Below are 24,619 nucleotides of genomic sequence, written 5' to 3'. Positions count from 1 at the left end.
GTGAAGGGATGGATGAGTGACTCCGAGATGCCCCTTCTTTGGTCTGGGAGTCCTCTAGTTTTCCGCCGGTACGTCCACCACGGCTGTTACCGACCGGTTGGCCCGATAACGTGACGTCTTCGGTTTGGCAGGGCATTCACGTACGTAGTGGCCTTTTTTGCCACAATATAGGCACAATCCTTGTTTACGGCGTGACTCTTTCTCCGTGGCTGTGAGGCTCGCTCGTATTGCGCCGATGTCCATGGTTCTCCCTTGGATGCGGTGGTAGTTTCAGGACTTCCCACTGTCACATAGGATGGAAGGGATTTTCCTTTTCTCCCATGATCCCCCTTTCTTTCACTTAGCCTATGTTCCAGCCGTAATACCAGGTTGATAAGGCCCTCACATGTCTTGGGTTGTGGGTCAATATGAGCCACGGCGTCCTTGAGCTCATCGCACAGCCCGTGATGGAAGAGCGCCGTCTGTTTAGCAACAGGCCACTTGGTTTCCGCAACCAGCCTTCGGAACGCGTTGAGATACTGCACCAGGTCGTTGGATCCCTGTCTCAACTCAAGCATTTCACGGTCTGCCGTGTACGAGTCAGCCCTTCTGTCGAAGACTTTCAGGAATTCCTCGCGAAAAGCACCCCAATCACATAAGATGGGGTCGTCCCTGCTCACCAGAGGTACGGCCCATTGTGCCGCGTTTCCAGCCAAATAGGATATAAGGAAAGCCACACGAGCCTGACTCGTGGGGAACGCCCTTGGTTTGCACGATAAATGTAGCGCCACTTGTGTGAGGAATACCTGCACTGTGTTAGGATCCCCACTGTACCTCTCTGGTGTTGCCAAGGGGACGGCTACCGGCATTTCCACTACTACCGCAGGGGTCTGGTTCGTGAGGGAGGTGCTGGGCGTGAGCGGGTCCAATTGGATAGCATCCAGTCTGGCCTTTACATCGGCTGTTTCTTGCCTGGAGGCAGCCAATTCAATTTGTACGGTCGCTAAAGCAGCCAGCACATCATCAAGTGTTGCCATGTCTGTTATCGACCGGGAGACAGTTAGTGTTATTAGTGTCGGATATTTTGTAACGCCCTGAACGTCTCAGGATCGTTTAACAGACACGATAATGAGAACGCAACCACTTGTGAAGGTTTAGTTATTTTAATGAAGGCAAAAATAATACAAGGAATAAACAAAGGTTATAGTCACTGGAATCCTCCAGGCTAAGTACGTTACCAGCCCACAGCACGGATGGTCCTAGCCGTCCTCTGCATATACGCCGATCCCGGCGTATGCCAACAGAGGGCAGAAATGAAATGGCCGACAATGCCAATCGGTAGGCTGTGAGGGGCACGAAGAGTGTTGGGGAGAATCGAGGAGTCAGGGAAACACCCAGCCGGGGTCTCTACCTGAAGGGAGCAGCCGCTCAACCTCTTCCTCAGACTGCACCGGGACGCGGAGTCACCTCCTGGTGATGCGTCACCGATACCCCAATCACAAGCAAAGAAGACTGAACCGAGAGCAGCCGCTCGATCGATCGATCGATCCTGTGGACTTCCGAGTCTGTAACGCGGCAAACACCTCCTGGTGTGCGTTACAGCTGGCAGTCCCTGTATCTCTGGTCGGGCTGGGAGTTACGACTCCAACCAGCAAAAGCGCCACTGCGCTTTGACTCAGCCGAGTCAAAAAGCGAAGCTCAATGGTTATCCGGTAGAGCTTCCGGGTCCTTCACAGGTGACGATGGAGCAAGACACGGCCCAGGGAGTAACGACTCGACCTACCTCCGTTCTTGCCTTACTGGAGCACCACACCGGAACACTGCTCTTCACTAAGCAGGTACGTCGGTGTAAACACAATATCCGACAGCGTTGTACCTCCCGGTTCCTCCCTTTATAGGGCGTGTTTTCCTTGAGTTATGTAACAGCTCTCCTGTTTACATAAAGGCGTGTTTTCCTTGATTTATGTAACAGCTCTCCTGTTTACATAAGGGCGTGTTTTCCTCGAGTTATGTAACAGCTCTCCTGTTTACATAACCTCTCAACCGCTAAGCATCCTGGGAGATGTAGTCCGTTTTCGCTGGTTACCGTTTTCCTCCCCTCGCATGACAGGAATTCTTGACAGCAACCAAATAACGATACTCTGTAGAGTAAGAATTATGAAGCTTTTCTGAACAGAAACTTAGATTTCAAAAGGTGAGAAAGGAGGGAGGGCTGGTGCAGAGAGGAGGAACCGAAATGCACAAATCTCTTCCTCCAAGTCATTCCCTAGTGTAGCGGGACTCCTTCTATCCAATAGAGCACATCTTCCTTTATAATAGGAAGGCTGGTTCCATAACTGTTGATGGCTCGTACACACACCCTTCAAGTGAACTCGGTAGAAAATGGCGACCAATCCCAGGGTATTAAGAAGGTGTGACTTGATCGACCTTGTACACCCTAACACAAAGCAAACAGCTGAGTTCTGGATCGCCTGGGACTTGTCCCCATACAGAAAGAGTGCGGCTATAATCAAGGTGTGATTTTATTACACCAGTCACTGCTGTTTTGCAATCTGCAATTGGGAGGCAAGGAATAATGTAAACCAGATCTGTGAATTGAAAGAAGCAAGACAAGGTCACTGGGCAATCGGTGCTACTCAGAGATCAATTTTGAATTCAAAACATTTCACAGAACTTACCTGCCCTCATTAGGTGATTTCAGAAGGAATACCCACCTACAACCACTATCTATTAACCAGAGCTTTAAGTGGGATGCAAAAAGAGCGTGCGTGGTGGGGAGGGGAGGATGGTCTCTAAAAGGGACATGGTTACGGCTTATGTAATTAAGGGCCTGGCTTAAACACCCAAACTAAATTTCTGTGATTCCCACAGATCCCCACCTGACTGATATTTTGGTTCCTCTCTGAGCATTCCGTTACTGTATCCAGTGCTCTAATACAACACATATAAAGCTGGACTTATTGGCTTTGACAATTTTTGTTCTGAGCCTACTCCTTCTATCCTAAGTGGAAATGTATACTCAAAAATGGGTTTCATGCACACTGTCCAATTAGACTCAAGCTATAACTCAATGATTAGGCTCAACAAGCCGCCATCACTAGCAGCAAGCATTAGAAGCACCCGGGAGCATAAACACCTCTGAAGACAGTTGAAAACAATGGCTGTTTCCTGCACCACTCCACATTCGGGCAACAGAGCCAAGAAACACACCTAGCCTCCAGTGCAATCCTCAGCTTACAATCCATAGATTGGAAACAACCCAACCAGCAACATGGCTCGATATGCAGGTAAGCTAAGAATGGCTGACCTATAGTTCACTATAGCATTATAAAGTTATGTACTTGCATAAATGACAGTTCTTGGCCACAATAATACTAAGACCATAATATGTAGACATCAGCTACAAATTGTAACTTATACCTCTTGCATTCACATAAGACCTATCTGCTATCAGGGATGTTCATCACCAGCACTGATCAGCCAAATAAACAGACATCAAATTTTCACACATGGAATAAATAAAGACATCTTTCACACACTGCTAGACAATTTGGAGGACTTTAATTTTGTCCAGTACTGCAGGTCCCAAATATCTATACCCTCGACATCGTCTTTACATCTCACAATGACACTCAGATATGGGATGATAATAACTATGCCCATCTGACAGATCTCCCCACTTCGCTCTCCCTTCAACCATTCTAGCTCAGGACTACAGCTATAAACAAAATCACACTGTATCATAAAAAATAACATAAATGGACATTCAGAGCTGTTCAAAGCTACCAGTACGCTGAAAAACAAATCTGCATCCGTCTCTTACGCTGTATAATTCAATACAATCCTATGCAATGTGCCCCATAACACAAAAACCACAGCTCGCTGGTCATCACACATGACTTGGAAACACTTCCCACATAGGACCAAAACTAAAACAGCTTCTTTCCATACACACACCCTACACAGTGGAGCATGCGACCCACATAGGCAAGGGCTTCAGCACCTCACATAGTGATAGTAGGTGCTATACAAATGCTGCAATGCAATACATTAAATCTGACAGACACCTACAACCAGCCAGGCCTATTGCTTTGTTAATTAATGGTTGTTAGCTGTTTAAGATGAATGAGCAACAATTCTGGTGTAAATAATTAACATTGAAAATGTTTCAATTCTGAAATTTGTTGAGACTGAATTACATGTTAATGAGTCCTGTGGAAGGAGTAGTGGTCTTTAGAGTATCTCAATCACTCCTGTTATATTCATTCGTTTAGACATGCACCACCCTTTCTTTCCACATCTCGTCCCTCTACATATCTTAAACCACGTCTCTTTTCTCTTCACCACCCTCTTTTTAGTCTCTCCAGAATGAACTTCCTTGCATCTTCTCAACTTCGCTTCCCCAAAACACACAAAGCATACTGTTGGAAACAGCCCACTCCCACTCCGCAGGGTGGTGGTGGACTCCCCGAACACACTGTGGTAGCTTGGCTCGAGTGGTCAGGAAACAGGCACAGTGCTAAGCATACAATATACCCATACAATAACCATGCGTGCATCCGTTCCAAAAACGACTCTACACCGTAAAAATTATGAAAATATTCTTTCTTTATCTTTTTCTCTTAGTTGCTGATTGGAAAAATAAATAAGACAATCACAATATACAAATTTAAATAGTGCAGGTCAAATAAATACTGGCTGTTTGATGAAATAAATAGGGGTGATCATAAATAACAGGGCATAAATACAAGTGCAATATATACAGACAATTAAATACTTTGAGGCAATAAATACTGTACCAATAAATATTGTACACCAACAAGTCCTGAGGACCTATAAATATAGTGCAGCAATAAATAGGTAAAAATTCAATAAATACAGTACCCCCAATAAATAATTAAAAGTATACAGCAACACTCATGTAATCAGATGACACTTCAATTCTTAAGGGCTGATATGGCCCAGGCACAGCTTGTAGGGTTGTGGAAGGCTTGAGGGGGGCTACTCCCTGGCTGGGACAAGGCTGAGGCCTAAGCTGAGGTAGATCAAAGGGGGGAATACCAGTGCCCTGGCTTTCTCTCTCCACACAACCTCTCTAGGTTAGTCCCAGTTCACCCCAGGCACAGTCAGGTTGGTTTCAGCACCTCCCTAGCCCCTTAGAGCAGTCTCTCAGGTCTCCACAGGGCCTTAGGCGCCCTCTACTCCACTTACTGCCCTTTTTCTGATGTTCCGACGCCGCTGGAGTCGTGTCGACGCCGTGAGGCGGTTCCGGTTCGGTCTCGGCGGCCTCGGCACAATGTCAGTTCTTTGACGACGCCGGCAGGCGGTTCCGGTCCGATGTCGGTGGCCTCGGTTCGATCTCGACCTCCGATTCGACGGCGTCGGGCAGTCTCTTCACGATGTCGACTTCGGGCGGCTCCGGTCCGATGGCGCTCTCGGCTCCGATGACGTCGGCCGGCCTGGCCTCGATGTCGACTTCCGGCGACTCCGGGGTGCGATCCTCACCCCCGACCTCCGGTGCTCCTCCTCACAGGCTCCGGGCGACTCCGGAGTGCGATCCTCACTCCCGACCTCCGGTGCTCCTCTACCTCGGTCTCCGACGACTCCGGAGGGCGGACTTCACTCCTCCGATGACGCCGCTCGCTCGACCTCGGTTCACTTCCGCCTCGACCTCTGGTATTCCTCACGACCTCCGTCGGCGCCCTCTCACGACCTCAGGCGGCTCCGGGTACGACGTCTGCTACTTCAGTCAGCGCCGCTTCTCCACCTCGGGCTCCAGGTCTTCAGGCTACTCGACGCCGGACTCCAGGGAAACCAGTTCTCAGGTCAGAATCTTGCTGTTTTCTTGGTTCTAAGGCCTGTTCCTGCTGTCCAGGTCCTTAGGATAAGTTTCTTCTGTCTTCTTCCCACACAGGGCTATAGGCTGGGATCCATCAGTAGGGACAAGTATCAAGGGTGGGTTTATGGACCCCACTCCAGGCACAAGTTTCCACCCCTGCTGCTTCACTCCTTCCTCCTTCACTGTTGTGCTCCTCTCTCTTCACCAGTCAGGTGCCAACTGCCAGCTCCAACTGCCAACTGCCTCTCTTATCCTCCCAACATTCTAAACGGTCTCCAACTGTCACAGAGTTCTGGAATCTCCTGGAATGTTCTGGAAGGTGCTGGTAGGTTCCAGTGGATGCTGGTGATGTCACAGGTGGCCACCATCTTGTGCTCCAGGCCCTCAGACAGAAGTTTCAGGGGTAGCTAAAATGGCTCCCTGAATCTGTAGCAACACGAAAAATGAAAACAACTGAGGGAAAAAGGGCCAAGTCCTACACATACTCTCAATTGTATGCACTGCATTTTCTTTTACTCTCACTGTGTCAAAATTCTGACAACTGTGCACATCCTTCACAAACTGGAATACAAGAAGATTGCTCTGCAGAGAAGCCAATGATTGGATGAGCATGCATTCTGTACCCCTTTATGACCCACTGCCAGGCACAGTTAGAACCTCACACTGGCTTCAGCCTCCGCTCCAAAGCTCTCATGCGTGGCCACTCACTTCAAAGTATGCACAATACAAGAGTAATATACTACAGGAAAATGAATACAGCAACACAACATCCTGGAAATCGGTAACACTGGGGAATGCACGATTAAATAAAAAGGGAATATAAACAACCACCGGTGTCTATCCTCCATACTAGGCCAAGTACACCATTGTCTCATTTTACTGTCAAGGTAGCCAGGGCGAGAAATGAAAAGTTTCTCGGGGAGGTAGTGCAGAGAGGCAGAGACTCAAAACTCAACAATCAAATATCACGCAGAATAAATCACAGCCCATCCCAGTGCTCGTCTTTTTACTTTAAAGAAAGTACTATAATTTCACGGAGTATTACTCAGCTAGATATGGGGTATGACTGCCAGGTTAAGCAATCTCATGCACAGTCTTTCAGCAATGGTGCCTCCCCCCCACTTTGTGTGGTTTGCATGGCATTCAGACATGGGTTTGCTTGTTAAAGGTGTCTGATTACATGGACTGCCAAATGAAGTTCTCAGTTACAGAGGGAGCTTCTTCGCACTGCCCAATAAAGTGCACCCCAAACCCAACCTGTGCAGGATGGGGAGGAGCGTCGATCAGATGTTATTAATGAGAGTGAGCTTCAATGACTTTCTTTCAGGCGTCATCAATCATTCATGACTGAAGATGCTTTGGTAGACTGCGGGCTGGTTGATCACCAGCTTGTTTCTTGAACAAAGGTGGTGTAATGATGGAAATTCAGTGATCCTCCCTAAATGCATATCAGACCAACTACGAATATGTGAAGTCCACCTTATAGCGCCAATCTCTGTTAATATGAATAGGACTCATGAAATAATGCTCCCCTTATGTTCCAACAATCAACAAAATGAAGCTTCAGTTTCTTCCATTGTTCAGATCATAGACTCAATCAATAGAGTTAAAAGAACTCTCCTATCTTCGACTTTGTACCGAAGGTACATAATTAAAAAGGCTCGAATTATGAAGCTCTATGTAAATCAAAATGGAAATGTACAAATTCGAAATCCATCAATTGTTTTTTATGAGCCCATTATGCTTCTGCTTCCAGAACAAATAGCCAGAAGTGCCAACATGGCAAAATGATGTGTCCAACTATGTATAAAGTGGAGAAGTCATAGCGCTCTTCGAGGTTCGATTGCGCTTGACACCGGGAAGGTGAGAGAAGATGTTGTGGACAATTAGTTTATCTATTAATACGTTAGGCCAATAATATTGGTAAACAGTAGACCTAGAGACTACTATGCTTACTACTTGCTCCATTTCGCAAAGACTACAGCTCCCAAAATGTACTAATTTAAAAAAAAAAAAAAATGAAAGTAAAGAACTGGAAGTATGAATTGTCCACGGAGCATTCTGCAGCCACAACTAGAAGAAGTGAAAAATGAAGGAGAGTAGAACAATCTATACAAAGTATATCATAGCTGAGGTCAACTGAGATGCAGACGTCTCGTAAAACACTTTCTCAATGACTTTGCCAGTAAGTGGGTCAAACCTAAATTTGTATGTTGTAAGATTTATTTAATCAGTAGACTCATGTAGCCTCCAAATGGGGATCAAATAAAAATACTGGTGTAACTTCATTCTAATAAACATATGCAGCCATATAGCAAGTAAAATAAGAAATTAAGATGTAATAAAATTCAACACATCCTGTGAGCATTTAATGAAAGTTTGAAAAGCTCAAGAATAGATTCTAAATCTAAAATGTGTTTAACTGTACTGCTGCTTTGTGTGATGTGCTTCTTATACCAGTGGCATCCATAATATAAACATACAAAATTATGAGGCAGTGTACAGAGGAGGGTTAAGATTATTGCAACAGGAAAGCCAGCAGAGCTGGAAGTCCCCTTCAGCAAGTCTAAGACATCTAACAAACCTTTCATTGACACAGCCAGTGCAGTCATTAAGTTAAGGAGATTTCAAGTGAGTACTTTGACTGGAAGATGTTTTTTTTTTTTTTTAATCTTTCGTACAAAGCGTCAGTGCTTTAAGCAGAGCAAGGAAGGCAATAGCAAACAACAACAAAAAGCAGGAAGGAGATAATAAGATATCTTTCAATTGCATTAATGCAAATACAAGTGGAGTTTGCTAATCTGTGCATGTTAGTATTATTTGAACAGTCAAATGAAGTCAGAAAAAGCTAATGACATAGCAACTATTCACATCAAGTCTGCTAAAGCTACTCACATGTCACCCGCTTCATTGCCTTCTGGAACTTGAATGCCCAAAATGGCAGATTTCAACATCAGGTAATCTCTCAGGTCAGAAGGGATGAATATGTAGCGCAGGTCCTGCGAGGAATTAAAAGAAGAACATTCCATTAACTATAGGATGTAGTTCATCAGGAAGCGAGTGCGAGGGATCCATCATCCCTTGTACTAGTGAACGCGGTGCAGGAGGTCTAACTGGGGAGGGGGGGGCAAGAGGGAGGACAGAAACGGCTTCCTATTGTCCTCATACCTCATGTGACATCATCAGCAAGTCCTTGCTACTCAATCATCAAAGGGGGGAGTTATGATTTGATATCTCCCCACTATATGTCGGGCCCACAAGTCCCAACATGCAGATTGCAATTGATTAAACACAACTGGATTGGCTGAAGGTTTCCCACACGACATGGGGCCAATTGACAGCAATTGAAGGCATGTCTCTCGGAGAGAACAGACATCCATAGGAATGTCAGAGGGCCAGGATAGATCAAAGGCAGAAAGACGCTTGTTAATCTCATCAGCCATTGACCTTACGTTGCTGTTGCAGAAGCAAAGTACAATAAAAGTATAGGACACCCAGATGGATACATTGGGAAACGAAAGGACATTTTGCATGTATGTGCAAGAAGTTCAGGGAGCAGTGTACAGGAATGAGAGGTGGCTAATGAATTTCCCAAATAGGTCACCAGAGTGATAATGCACGGGCCCCACTTTTCAGGCTGATATTGTTCGATGCTGATGCAGTGAGCTGATAAACCACGGCTATGGTAGATTTGCCAGTGATCCATTACATAAGGGAAGAGACATCCTAATAACAACCATTGGAGGCCCTTTATCATATGCTACTTTGAGGGTGGCCTATGGCTGGGGCAGAGCAAGGTGAAATGTGTTAATTATATAATGAATAGAGGAGTGCCATGCGCTATCAGCTAAGATTGCCTTGTTAAGGAATATGTGCCAGTGGTCCTAGGTAGTGGACAGACATGGAGGGAGGGGGTAAAAGAAACATTTTGGGTTTACAGGACAGTTGTGTACTCTCCCGCCAGTAAAGACACATCTGGAGAAGGATGGTGTGTAAAAATTCGACAGCAGGTTGGATGGATAAGAGTGGGGTGGTGATTGTGCACAGAAGGAACGCGAAGTGAAAGTTGAAGGCAAGGTGGATAATGTACAAGAGTAATATGTCCAGATGTTGAGTGGTAAGGCTGTAGAGTGCCAGGTGGGTGAGAAGTGGGAATAGACACAGGTTTGCACAAAGGGAGATTATACCGGGTGAGGCGAGGCTGTCACTGGGATGTGTCAGTGAAGGAGCAGTTCCCTTTCCAGTGGGTGAGACAGCCCTGTATTTGACTCATGGTATGGGGGAACAAGGAGCTCTGAAAAGCTGAATAACAATTGAGTACCTTTTCATTCACTAGAGGGGCTATGCTTTGTACATGTGTTTGATTTCTTTCCATTCAGTACAATGTATTCACTCTACAGCAATTAGAACAGTGGAGCTGCTAGTGAAGTGTTAGTGGAGATCTAGAATCCTGTTGGATGGTTTGTCAGCTGTGGTGGGTAAGGGAGGAATTCAAGTGCTGTACTGCACAGGGTGTTTTCTCTGTCATAACGTACCCTTCAGTTGTCTTAGGTCTGCCTCTTTAGGTACCCCTCTGCCTATATGGGTCTCCTGATAAGCGTCTACATACCATAATATATATTTTTGTTCAATAAATGCTTCTTTGCCTTTGACTTTCTTTTGCAGGTCCAGTTGTTTAGCTAGTATGTTGCCAACAGTTTATTTGGCACAGCTTGCGAGTTCACGGTGCCTTTCATTTTCTGGTGCCAAGTCCAGGCCCATGTCCATTCTGCATGTTTATTATGATTCATGTCAACCTGCTTGAGCAGTTCATGCATGCTCACAAACACATTTACATCCTGAAATGGGGTCGTGAAATAACCTGCATCGTTTAGTAAACATGGAGAGAGCCACATACTCCAGGCGCATATGACGACCTCTGTGACTGATCCAGCGCCACTGGGGGAGAGCATTGGAGAGGTGAGCGAGCCCAACAAATCGGGAGGGGGGAGCAATGACAGCAGTTTGCGAGTGATTAGGAGTAAGTGATAACATTAGCGTGAGTTAGTGCAATTCTCCAGGAGAGAGTTGTAACAGACATGTGTGGCCCTGTGTATTAATAATGCAAATGCTGAAGAGAATTGGCAGCCATTGCACTGTTGCACTGATAGCCCCTGCCTCAGTGCAATGTGTGTTCTTTTAACCTCGATCCACGTTTAGCGTACCTTGAAACTGTTTGGCATCCACCTTCCAGGCTCTTTACAGCTTTTAAAATCCTGAGGGCACATATCTATTCACCAGACTGCAATTTGGACTGGTTTCTTTGGCAACCAATTTACACAAATGACTTTGCATAACCTCAATAAAGGCATCATTTCTGAGGGTACTGCATTACCAATTTGTAAGCTCCAAGGACGTCATGTGTTTCCATAATCATAGCATGGTCTTCACCAAAGATGTCAAAACACACATTCTTTGACTGAGCAGTGTCTGACTGGGTTTTATGAAGGGGGAGTGATTGTGAAAACATGTGAAGTGTTGCTTTTTTCAAGAACAAATGGAACCCATTAAGCGCATCATTTTACACAATGGAACGAGATCAAAGGGGACTATTGGATAGACAACGGAGAAGACATCCATTCCACAGGGCCGTGACCAAATCTTGTATTTCACGACTTTATTTGAATTCTACTCTAAGTGTGTGCATCATTTGTCAGGGTTAATGGAACACCTGACAGCTCATTAAAGCAAAGATGTGAAATGCCATAGAACATTGAATAACTGATGAGTTTTGACACTGGGTAAGAATGCATTGTGTGTACCCCACAACACTCTTGACACCAATACACCATTTGCTCATGCTCAATGCAGTATGATAACTGCATACTGAATAAGCTATTGCACCATCACTTATTCTTCCCAGTCATTGTGCTCATTGGAACACATCTATTCAGTTATAGAGCAGGAAGCAGTGGCTCACTCACAGATGATGTGGAATACACACTTTTGTATTAAATGGATCAGCAAATGTTTGAGGTGGGATTGGAACCAAAGGGAGCCTAGATGGGTCCTATTTGCTTGGCTTTGATTTCATTAACACTGCTAGAACAGAGCTATGATGTTCTTGACATGCTTAGAAGCAAGAATATTTTCCCTGGGTGCAAGAATTTACATCTGCATGGTAAGCAAGGTCGGTTCACGAGAGGGAAGTGCAGAGGATCTGGTTGTTACCTTGCAGAACATCTGTGTTAGCAAGTCTGAATTTGTAGCAGAGACATGATTTTCATAAACTACTCAGTATTAGTGAGGGCAGTTATATGTAAGAGATCGCATTTTCGAACTGAGTGAAAACTTTTTAATAAGTAGAATTTCATTTCAGGGGTGATACATACGCTCACTGCCAGCACCCTCCTTCCCCATCCCTAGTACTAGTGCTTCGTTAATCAAGAAGCTAGTTTCCTCGACCAAGAGAGCCATGACGAAACAGTTCTGGTGGTCTAGACTACTTTGCAGGTGGTGGCATGCTTTAGGCCTACCGGTGGGCCCGTTATGTAAATGGAGTCGTATACTTTGCAAGTTTTCAAAGTGTTACCAGTTCGCTAATATTCTATGTGGATACATATTAGCTCACTAAGTGCCCTGTGTTCAGTTTATCAACCACTGAGCTATCCACGCGGTGACATCTTTTATGAAGAATGTTTTCTTCAGATGGGATTTACAAGAAACCAGTTTGTCTCTTCAGACGAAAGTATAGGGCGACCACAATATCATACATATCACTTTTCCCGTTATCACCCACAGGAAAATGAATTTGTTGGAAGGGTTAACTGTTCAATGAATGAAAAATAGGCATTGCTGAAACTTTGCATTATCAACTTTAAGACTGTTGCTCAGGGCAGGTTACTCACGGGAGGGAGATTTGTTCAGATTTGAGTCTTTATTGGCCTTTCATAGAGGAAGGGGGGATTTGCACACTAATGAGAAGACCTTGTGAGCAAGAGTTGAGGTATCCCAACATAAGCAGTAAGAGAAGTCCGATAAGAAGTCAAAATTAGTGATATAAAAATCAAACTGCATGGTTGGACCAAAGATGTGTCCAATATATTTTGGACAGTTAAAGGCTGCTGTTTCTCCTGGCTGAAGATGGCAGAGTATGGATGCAACATAAAGGTTGCACATGAGAGAGGTCTAAGGGGTACAATAAAGTTTGGATGGCGGATGTGTAAAGAAGAGTCATCCACCACCTTGTTGGCACAGAATCTGTTGCATGCAGAGGGAAAGATGTTGAGACCAGTATGCCCACATATAGAGGAAATCCCAGTTTAAATGACAAACCACCAGTCCTGGCTTTTCAGCCGAAAGGCCAACGTGCTAACATTCATATTTTGACATAGGTGTTAATATTCAGCTCAAATACCCCCCAGTGCAAATAACATTTGATATGTGCCACAGGTGTTATGTGCATCAGGTGCCCTATAATGTATAGGGCGCCTTTCCCGGATTACGATTTGGTGCTCCTTAAAAGAGGGAAAGTGCGCCCTAATACAGAGAGTGTGCTGCCCCCAGGACAGCCGTGAACTCGTGCAGCCCTGGGGGGCAGCGCATTCAAGTGAAATATGGAGCAGCTGCTTTGAAGCCGCTCCGTGTTTTACTGTGCAGGCGGCAACCTGCCTGCAATTTGAATGGGGATTAGAGATATCCTTCCAGGTGTGTGCAATCAGTGACTGCACCAGCATGCAAATGGGATTTCTGGGGGGTCCATAGAACCCCCTTTACCCGCTGCAGAGGGCTGCCATCAGCGGGCGCATGGTCAGTGCTCCACCTTTTAGATGGTGCACTGTCAGTGTGCGCCTCATGACAGCTTCTTTGTTTTTGTGCCGGTCTGTAATACGGCGTGGGCGCAGAGACAAAGGCATTCCCTCAGTTGCATGGATCACACACACATGCAAATGAGGGAATGCCCCCTGCAGATTGTGCTAGGCTTCATGTGCGCGAGCGTATCGGTATTAAAGAAGGGGACACACAAGCGTCTGTGGCTCAGTAATACCAAAGTCCTCTGGGGGTGCACAAAGTGGGTGCAAATGCCCACTGCGCCCCTGGGGCACTTTCTGTAATATGGCCCCTATGCAATTTTTTGTGTACAAATGGTTTTGTGCTCATATTGCACATTTTATTACTGCTTGTGATTGTGTTCGTTATTATAAATGAACTCATCCTCGTGGTAGTTGTTCATATGAACATAGAAGTGGGTGTAATTTGTACCAAACTCCTAATGTGAGTAAGTGTGAATACTGACACAATATTCACCCATTTTAGCACTAAGTCATGGTTCTGAAGGACCTGCCAAGCAGGTTGGATATGGTAATTTCACATCTCCCATTACTAAGTATCGCTGTACAAAATCCCAGCAGAATGTACACCAACTTTACCATACCTTGCTCTGTGGTACTTTCTTGAATCCATACACTTCATAGGCTACCAGGGAGTTCTTCATGGTGTTCACTGTGAATCCATAAAAGGAGGTCTTGGTGCCAACATCCTCCTCAAAACCCTCAGTCACTGCTCCATTCAACCTGAAACAAAAATAAGTGAAGGATTGCTAGGAAGAGGCACTGAATATTGAAAGCAGGTGTTGTAAAGAGCAAGAGCAGCATTTTAAATGTATGCCTTCATCTAATGGTGACACATTAAGTCTGGAGTACCTTCTCACCTTTGTCAGTGAAATGTCCACGCCCAAAACATTTCTGACTGTGCAGATTAGGGCATCCAGTAGACTCTCAACCGATATATCAAGTTGCCCACATGAGATGCAAGTAGATCAGAAGTCAGTGGTTTTACTTTCCATTCAGGCACTTTAAGGTCTACCTTTATACTCTGTAATTCAAAACTACAAATAAAAGAATGTTAAATAAAATATGGTTTACACTACTCACACAGGAGATCTCTGCATGGGATGTTTTTGTTCGTCCCCTGGGTGTGCCAACCTTTTTGAGAGGTCTTCACTATCTGCTCTATACAAATGCACCAGTGTGTGGTTTCCATCTGCTCTTTGGCAGCACATCTCTTTATGTTTTGTCCTGAGATACTTCAAAGACTAGTGAGCGGTGTCTCCCAGGAATAAGGACATCAGCCTATGCACCTGGTAAATGTTGGCCTGTGCTATGGTACAACTCCAACTGCAATGCTTTGAAGACTGTTGGCTGTCAGAATCACTCCCTTGTCAGGTAGGAGAACTACCTGAAGCCTGCGAGTCCTAGATCCAGAGCAGGCTGCAGTAAAGAGAAGCAATCTACATGGAAAGGGTAGAGGACAGCAGGCCCTGCTTGGCTCCGGATGTCCTGACATTCCCTGCTATCACCTGTATCATCCAAAACACAACCACCCACATAGAGAAATTGTCTTAGTAGGGTCATCAACCTCATTAGACAAGAGAACCAGTGACCTGACTGCCTCTGCTGACTGTTACCAGGAGATCAGAAGGGTGTATCGGCCCTGAAAACAGGGGGTGTCTCTCTAATCCTGTTTGAGAAGGTAAATTATAAGGTGAGCTGACCCTATGTAAGCCTGGAGGTCCACTTCGTGCTACCAGTCCCAAAGTACCATTCTGGGAGGCACAGGAGCTCCCAGTGGCTGCAGTGAGATGAGAATCACAGTTATATGCATCCATTGTCCTGCTGATGAGTATGCCACCAATGTGCTTTAGCTGACATCCAGAGGAGGTCACAGACTAAGTGTTTTCCTCCAGCTCACCAGGGAGTGTGTAGTGGGACCTCTTTGCCCATCTCACTCAAAGAAAAAAAAGACTTCAAGTGACTGCTGAACTGTTTTCATTCGGATTATTCTATGGAGAATAGATTTCTTTCCAGATTGTTGTGCTGCATTCTCATTTACTTGCAGATTGCTGCAGAACTTCAACCGGAAGTCTTTCCTTATCGTTTTTCTGATGGCCAGCTTGTTCTCTCATTCTATCACTGCCTACACTCCGACTCAAACTACTACCTACCATCAGTGCCCAGGAGGCCTTACTGTCATCTGCAGGCTCGGACTGGTGACCCAAAGCAGCCCTGGAAATGTTCTTGGACCAGCCCCTGGGGAAGAACTGCCTGGTCCCAGGAGGCTGAAAACACTTGTTTGCTACTTTTGTTACTGGGGGCCGATATTGCAGCACTGCTACAAAACCGGCCCCCAATAACTAAAACTGTCCCCCACCTCTGCAAAACCGGCCCCCACCCTCCTGAAGGTTAGCAGGTCCTGGGTCTGCTGCAGGTGGATGGGGAGGGTGTTCCAGGTCTTGGCGGCGAGGTGGGAGAACGATCTGCTGCCGGAGGTTGCTCTTCAGATGCGGGGGATGGTGGCGAGGTCGGCGGAGCGGAGCTGGAGGTTCGGGGGTAGAAGGTGAGTCGTCTGTTGAGGTATGTGGTATGTTGTGAAGTGCCTTGTGTGTGTGAGTGAGGAGCTTGAAGGTGATCCTCTTGTTGACGAGGAGCCAGTGCAGGACTCTCAGGTGGGGTGTGATGTGGCTGTGGCGAGGGATGTCGAGGATGAGGCGTGCAGAGGCATTCCGTATTTGTTGTAGTCATTTCAGGAGTTTGGTAGAGGCTCCTGCGTAGAGGGCGTTGCTGTAGTCCAACCTGCTGCTGACGAGGGCCTGGGTGACTGTCCATCTGGTTTCGGTGGGAAGCCATCTGTAGATCTTGCGGAGCAAGTGGAGGGTGTTAAAGCAGGCGGATGAGACGGCGTTGACTTGCTTGGTCATGGAGAGTGCTGAGTCGAGGATAAACCCCAGGTTGCGTGCGTGGTCGGTGGGGGTCGGTGCTGTTCCCAGAGTGGTCGGCCACCAGGAGTCGTCCCAGGCGGAGGGGATGGAGCAGAGGATGAGGACCTCAGTCTTCTCCGAGCTCAGTTTCAGTCAGCTGTCCTTCATCCATTCGGCGACAGCCTTCATTCCTTCGTGGAGGTTAGTTTTAGCGGTGGAGGGGTCCTTGGTGAGGGAGAGGATCAGCTGGGTGTCGTCAGCATAGGAGATGATGTTGAGGTCGGGTGATCGGGCTATGTGGGTGAGCGGTGCCATGTAGATGTTGAACAGTGTCGGGATGAGGGATGATCCTTTGAGTACACCGCAGATCTTAGATGCTTTGGATCGGAATGGCGGGAGGGGGACACTCTGGGTTCTGCCTGAGAGGAAGGAGGTGGTCCATTCCAGGGCCTTGTCTGGGATCCCTGCGTTGTGGAGGCGTGTGCGTAGAGTGTGGTGGCAAACAGTGTAAAAGGCGGCTGAGAGGTCCAGGAGGATGAGGGCCGCGGTTTCTCCTTTGTCCAGCAGAGCCCTGATGTCATCGGTGGCGGCGATGATGAGGGCAGTTTCGGTACTGTGGTTGCTGCAGAACCCGGACTGGGACAGGTCCAGGATGTTGTTCTCCTCGAGGTAGCGGGTTAGTTGTCTGTTGACGCTCTTTTTGATGACCTTTGCCGGGAACGGGAGTAGGGAGATGGGCCGCAAGTTCTTGAGGTTCCTCGGGTCCGCCTTGGGTTTTTTGAGTAAGGCGTTGATCTCGACGTGCTTCCAGCTCTCTGGGAAGGTCACGGTATCGAAGGAGATGTTGATGATCTTGCGGAGATGGGGTGAGATGGTGGCGCTAGCTTTGTTGAAGATGTGGTGCGGGTATGGGTCTGAGAGAGAGCCGGAGTTGATGGTGTTCATGATTTTGGTGGTGTCGTCATCTATGTGGGTCCAGGTGAGCAGTGGGTTGGTGCGGAGGTGTTGGTGGGTGTCCGGGGGGTATGGTAATTGAAGCGGTCGTGGGTGTCTGCGATCTTGCGATGGAAGAAGGTGGCTAGGGAGTCGCACAGGTCTTGCGATGGTGGGATGTCGTTGGTGTTGGCGAGTTCCTTCACGATGTTGAAGAGCTCTTTACTGTTGTGTACGTTGTTGTCGAGGCGGTCTTTGAAGGAGGTCCTTTTGGCAGTTCGGATGAGGTGATGGTGCCTGCAGATGGCGTGCTTGAGGGCTGCATAGCTGTCCGGTGTCTGTTCGTGGTGCCATTTCTTCTCGAGCTTTCAGCAAGTCTGCTTGGAGGCCTGGAGGTCGGCGGTGAACCAGCTAGCTTTCCGGTCTGTGTGTCTGTTGGAGGATTTTTTGATCGGGGCGAGAATGTTGGCGCAGTCGTCAATCCATTTTCTGTGGTTGGGGTCGGTGGGGTCAGAAGGTGGGCTTCGGGCGAGGCCGGTGTTTAGCTGGTCTTCGGTGACTGTGCTCCAGCTCCGTTGAGTGCGGTGGTGGGTTTCTGGAAGGAGAAGTGGATTCAGCGATGGTCGCTCCAGTAGAGTTCGGTGGCGTGGCTAAAGGTGACGTGGGTGCTTGCGGAGAAGATGGGGTCAAGCGTGTGCCCGGCGGAGTGGGTGAGCGTTGTGACGAGGTGTCTGAATCCGAGGTTGTCGATCAGGGTGGTGGAGTTGCTGTCGTTGTTGTTCTCGAGGTGGCAGTTCAGGTCTCCGAGGAGGATGTAGTCTGCCTATGTAGATCTAAGCACACTGGGCCCCATAGAGACCGTGTATACAGGGGCGTAACATAGGCTCCTGCAGTCCTACGGAGTAGAGAGGCCCCCAACCCTCCAAGGGGCCCCCAGCCTTTCAGGGGGCCCACATTCAGCCCAAGGCCCATGTATATCTGTGAGATATAGGAGACTTAGAGGCCTCTCATCACATACTACAGAGGGGGCATTATTTTGCATAACGCCACTGCATGTATAAAGCTATTGTCTACTCGTAATTACCATTGCCTTTTCCCAAGGTTTATTTATTTAAAAGTTTTGTATAGCGCGAACAAGACCCCGAAGGGTATCAGAGCTCTTCACAGTAATGGAATGGGGAACAAAGTAGGGAAACGTTAAGGTAAGAGAGGCGAACATGTTGAACTAATAAGATTGTACATAAATGCAAGCAAAATATAACTTAAAAAGGTAAGACAAAACGTTACTTAATAAGTAAGGCAGAGAATCCTACACAATAACATCCAACAATTGATAGGGGGAAAAAAAACGAGAGAAAAAAACCTGACATTTAGAGAAAAGACGAGCCATGATCCAGTTAAGGCAGGAACTTGGTAATTATGATTGTTTTTACTTTCTGTTTAATAGGTTAGTCAATAAAAAGTGTTTGTTCATAGTACATTGTCCATGATGATTATCTACAGAGCAAGTAATGCTATGGTACAGTGTACTCCCATAATTCAACTTTTCCCTCTTTCTTTAAGGTATTCTTGCATTTCCATATACTGTTCTTATGTGGCCTGATAAGGTGCGAGCACTGGGGCGATGCACAATTACCTCACATGCATACAACAACAAAGGTAAGCTTTTTGCTCAAAAGATAGCCAGTTTGTAAACAATTTATTGGTTTCATCCTTTTATTCTGGATGGACAAAGACGACAAAATGCTAGACGGATTCTGATCCATCACAAAATCAAAATCCCACTTTGTCATAATGGCCTCTTACACATCAAAAACTAACTGTAAAATGTAGTGCACCACAAAGGGCAATCCACACCTCCCACCTAATTAACCTGTACATAGAACCACTGGGCTCTGTGCTCAGAAACAATGAAATCAATATACATCAATATATCGACGATACCCAACTATAAGTGGAATCCCTTCAAAGCTGAATCCTCCCCTCGTCTACTCCAACGACTCCCCTGACTCAACTGAACTCATGCTGAAATGGGTGAAAACACACACGTTATGGAAGTTCGGATGGTTAATAAAGAGCTTTTGTAGTGGCACAGGTGAGCACCTGGCCATTAATTGGGCTAATATAGTTTAAATTTAAATGTTGAAAATCCTGTATGCAAAAAAATAACAGCGTACTATAGTAAGTGCTCTTGTGCGTTTTTGTTTTACCAGCCAAATAGGGGTTCATGCCTCTAGACCACGCGTGCACCCAGCAGGTTGCAGCCAGGTACTTGCTTTCACGTCAGAACTGACTGACCATCAGCAGTCAGCCCTGAAAGAACTCCCACCTCCTGTCCACACCCATTGGCCACTGATGAGCATGTGTGTCGTTGGTTCATTGTTTTCTGGAGGCTCGGATGCATAAGCCACGGGTGTTTAGTGATGATGCCTGCTGAAGAGAGAGAAAGGGCAGAGTGTGTGCACTTTTGGTGCCACTTGCCTTTCTACGCTCTTAAGTTCCAGTACATACTGTGCCGTCCATAGCTGTCCCCGTGACATAATGACACTGCAGCCTTGGGTGACATTTGTACAGAAACTGAAGAACGTGAAAGCCAGGTTGCCTAGGTAAGCAATGTAGCTGTACATATGGGTAACAAATCGGAAACAGTCAAAGCAATGAAGCTTTACATATTGGAGAAAACTATTGGAAATGGCTTGGCAATGTGTGCTGGGACAACATGACCACCGGTGACCATGACCATACAGGTCACCTACTAGATATTGCCACTCCGAGGTATGTTAGATCAATAACCCACCAGAAATAATCAACATGAACCAGCCCTAGGACCAAGAACCCCTGTCCCTCATAACCTACAATACCACATTAGTTCTCCTTGAACTGCCTATAAAACCACCTTTAGCCAATATAAGAGAAATTGTGCAGCAAAATGCACCATTTGTTTTCAATTTTTTCAAACTTTTCTTGGAGGTTGGCAGGCGGGAATGTAAATGGTTAGTTACCTTTAGGAGTCGTTTTGCATCTTGAAAAATGTTCTGGTTTCACATGCTGTGCATTATTCTGCCATCTAGTGGTTGGGTACGAACCTCTCCCCTTGTAAAGCAGTCTCTCCTCTATTTATTTTCTGTTGTTGTTGGGCGTTGACGTACCTCACCATTTGGTGCTTAGTCCAGCCTCTCCTGACGTCGGACTCACTTCCCAAGAAGTCTCCTTTCGTGGTCGCCATCTTCGGATGGTTTTATTTTTTTTTTTTACAGTTGTGTGTTTGCCTTTGTCTGCACTCTTTCTTTGTCCCTGTTTAATTGTCTCTCCTGATTTCCTGGGGAGGAGGGTGGGTCACATGCAAATCAAGAAACTTTTTCAAGCTGCAAAACTACTCCTAGAGGTAAGTAACCATTTCGTTTTGTAGCGTGAATATTTTCTGGAACCACATGCTGTGCATTGACTTTGTAGCATTTTTCATTGTGGTGGCTGGGCTGGTAATGTGGTTGCCCTGGTAAACAGATGTTTCAGTATGATCTGTCCCACTTGTGCCTCTGTTCACCTGTACATCAATGCAGTATGTTTTCTCAACATGCGTACTGACAACCACGTGGCTCCCATACATATGTCATTAATTGGAAAATTGTCCTGGAAGGCAATTGTAGCTCCTTTCAGTCTTGTTGAGTGTGCTTTTAGTTTTGTCTCTAGCTGTATGCCAGCTTTTATGTGGCACTTTTGAATTGTCCGATTTATCCATCTTGCAATGGTATTCTTGGTAACTGGTTCTCCTTTGTTTTTGCCTGTGAATGATATGAAGAGTTGTTTCCCTTTCCTGACAGACTTTTTTTCCAAGTAACACCTTATCGCACTGCAGGCATCCAATGTGTTATGCTCTTGCTGCTTTAGTCTTTGGCTCTTTGAAAATTTGTGGTATCTGGATAGTTTTTTTAATGCAGGATATGACTTGAGAGAGTACGTGGGGGTCAGTCCTCATGACTGCTCTGTCTTTGTGTATTTGCAATGTAAGGTTTCAGTATAGTGAGTGATTGAAGCTTGCTAATTCTGCGGAGCAACGTCATAGCAAGTAGAAACACAGTTTTTAGTGTGATGAATTTCAAGGTGGCCTTGTGGAGTGGTTCAAAAGCTTCTTTCATCAATTGAGTCAGTACAACGTTAAGGTTCCATGTGGGTGTAGGTGCACTCATTGGCACTATTCTTTTTGCCCCCTCCAGAAACCTTCTGATCACTGGTGCAGTGAAGAAGCTTCTCCATATCCATCCCCTAGTGTAGGCCACTATTACTGCCAGATGTACTTTGATAGAAGCACAAGTTGGTTTTTTCCCTAACAGATGTGTTAGATATCTGATGACTTTGGTTTTACGTGTCTTGACCTGAAACAGACCAGATCTCTTTCACCACTGCATGTATCTTACCCATTTGGCTTGGTTCCATTTCCTAGTTCTTGGTCTTTTTGCTTCCCTGAAACCTGCAATCGCTATCTCTGGCAGTCCCAAGTGACCAAGTTCTATGTTTCCATGAGCCATGCCGTTAGACTCAGTGCGTTTGATTCAGGGTGAAGAACCTTTCCTCCCTACATGGAAAGCAGGTCTTGTGACACTGGCGGTTTCAGTACATTGTGTGGCATCTCTAGCAGATCCCAGTAACCAAGTTTGTCTTGCCCGCTGGGGAGCGTGTGTATGAGCCTCACCTGCATTTGTTGATCACCATTGAGAGTAGTGGGTTCAGGCGAAAAGCGTAAGCAAACTTCCCCGACCAGTTTATTGACAGTGCATTCCCTAGGGAGTGGGTGTATGGGTGTCTGGATGCGAAGTATTTGGATTTTGCATTTTCTGGTGTTACGAACAGGTCTATTTCTGGTGTTCCCCAACATTTGCAAATCTTCCCTATAACCTTCAGTTTCAGATCCCACTTGTTTGAGGCAGATGCTTGCCTGCTCAGATTGTCTACTTCCAAGTTGCCTACTCCTGGTAGATGTATAACTGTTATGGTTATCTGGCTCTGGATGGCCCATCTCCATATCTTTTATGCTAGTCTTGAGAGGGGAAAGGATTTGGTTTCCCCTCGCTTGTTGAAGTAGAACATCGATGTTGTATTGTCTATTTGGATTTGCATTGATTTCTTCCACAATTGCTTCTGAAATGATTTTAAGGCTGGGAACACTGTCCGTAACTCCAGTAGATTTGTGAGTTGTACTGCTTCCTTTGATGTCCATACCCCACTGATGTCAAGTTTCTCCATATGAGCTCCCCATCCAATACGTGAGGCGTCCGTGGTGATGCTCACTGTTGGCGTCATATAGGTCTTCCTGTCATTTGTTCTGTTCCATCAACTCATTTCCTCCTGCACTCTCTGCGTGACAACTACTAGATCTTCACAGTTCTTTGTCACCTGTGACCATTGGCTTTGGACCCATCCTTAATCATCTTGTGTGTAGCCTCACATGTGGTATTAGTGGTATGCAGAAAGCCATCATTCCTAGTAATTTCCCCACAGCACTCACTGTCAGAGATCGACCTTTCTGGTAACGGAGAGCTTCTTGTGTTATAGCCAGAACTCTTTTCTCACATGTAAATGCCTTCACCTGTACTGGGTTTATTTTTGCTCCCAAGAGGAGATTCTCCTATTTTGGAGTGGGAAAAGACTTCTCCATGTTTATTGTGAACCCCAAACTGTGGAGGGTCGTCATCACTGTTCTCATGCGGTTTCTGCACTTGTGAGCAGAATTTGTTCACACCAACCAATCGTCTTAGAAAGGGTACACATGTAGTTCCTTTCTTCTCAGGTGAGTGGCTATGGCCTCTAGAAACTTTGTGAATACTCTGGGAGCTGATTTTATGTCAAAAGGTAGTGTGTTTTGTGTAATATGAAGCACAAGAACTTCTTGTGCCTGTGATTCCTTGCAATGTGTAGATGAGCATCGTATAAGTCTATGGTTGCCCAGGGACGTAACACAGGCCCCCACAGCCCATGCGGACTGCGGAGACCTCCTCATTGAGCTGGTTGGAGCTAGGTCTTTTCTTACTTCATGTGGGTGGTGTGATTTGGGCCGCTAGTTAGTCGGTGTTTTTTCAGTTCTATATTATAGCTGTGTTGGATGATGTCGCAAATCCCTTTATCCGATGTAAAGTCCCTCCACCCCTGGAAGAAGCCTCCTATGCTCCCCCTACCACAGGTGTTTTGTGTGGATGGATGAAAGTCCATTTTTAGTGAGTCACTTGTTTGTTGCTGCCTCCCCTCTTGACAGCTCTCCTTTGCCTCGCACTTTCCATTGAAAGGGTTGTCTCTGTAGTGCCTGAAATTGTCACTGTTGTGCCGGTGTTTATGCCTGGCTGATGTGTTGGCAGGCTTGATGTGTTGTGATGATTTGCAAACTTCCACTTCCCACTGGCCTTCCAGTAGGGGTGGTTCCCCTTCTCTGCTGCCCCAAGCTATAGGGCATCTATCGACTTTGCTGTGTCTTTTTTGATTTGCTGCAGTGTTTCGTCTACTGTACTTCCAAAAAGATGTTCACCATTGAGAGGGGGGAATCGATAATTTTGGTCTAACCATCGTTCTTGAATTCTCTTTTGGTATTGTTCAGGCAGGTGCTTCATCATCATGGTCATCTCCTCCCAGAGCTGATGGGCGTACCTATTGAGCAGGGCGTTCGAGTTTGCAATACAAAAGTGTGTTGCAGCTCTCGCTCTCAAACTTTATTCCCACCTTTTCCATCCTTTTCCTCTCCTTTTCAGGTGGTGACCCGGAGGTGGTTGGAACATTGGCTTTTTTCTTGGCAGTGGCTACAATGATCGAGTCAACCACTGCATTGATGGAGTCCGTCACCGCATCGCCCTGAATGTATGCTGGGTCTTTAGAAGAATGCTTATGCTTCTTCTTGACCCAGGGGTGTCACTGACCTGCAGGTTGCCAGTTCTTTGAAGGCCTCTCTTCCCTCATCTAAGATGCTTGGAAGCATTGGCAGGAATTGTATCTTACTCTCAGAGGGTGGGAGAGTTTCCAGTAGAAAACATTTTTGTGATTTTTCTTCATCCAGATAAACTCCATACTGCTCGGTCGCCATTTCTACCAGTTGGATATACATGGTGATGTCATCTGGGGCGATGGCCTTGATAGGTGTCCACACGTCCCTC

At 46.2% G+C, this 24,619-nt stretch overlaps 1 protein-coding gene across 1 annotated transcript in view; it reads right to left on the bottom strand.

Annotated features, from left to right (window-relative positions):
- Nucleotides 1–24,619, bottom strand: part of ST6GALNAC2 (ST6 N-acetylgalactosaminide alpha-2,6-sialyltransferase 2) — a 237,284-nt gene that overhangs the window by 8,488 nt on the left and 204,177 nt on the right. Inside the window, exons 6-7 of the mRNA XM_085616909.1 lie at nucleotides 14,232–14,370; nucleotides 8,714–8,817 (exon numbers count right to left, since the gene is read on the bottom strand). Coding sequence (XP_085473035.1) covers nucleotides 8,714–8,817; nucleotides 14,232–14,370 — 243 coding nt within the window. The remainder of the gene's footprint in view (nucleotides 1–8,713; nucleotides 8,818–14,231; nucleotides 14,371–24,619) is intronic.

This window comes from Triturus cristatus, chromosome 7 (assembly GCF_964204655.1).
Source record: "Triturus cristatus chromosome 7, aTriCri1.1, whole genome shotgun sequence".
In the NCBI taxonomy this organism is placed as follows: Eukaryota; Metazoa; Chordata; class Amphibia; order Caudata; family Salamandridae; genus Triturus; species Triturus cristatus.
Note: the sequence above shows the minus strand (reverse complement) of the source record. Positions and strands in the feature narration are given on the sequence as shown.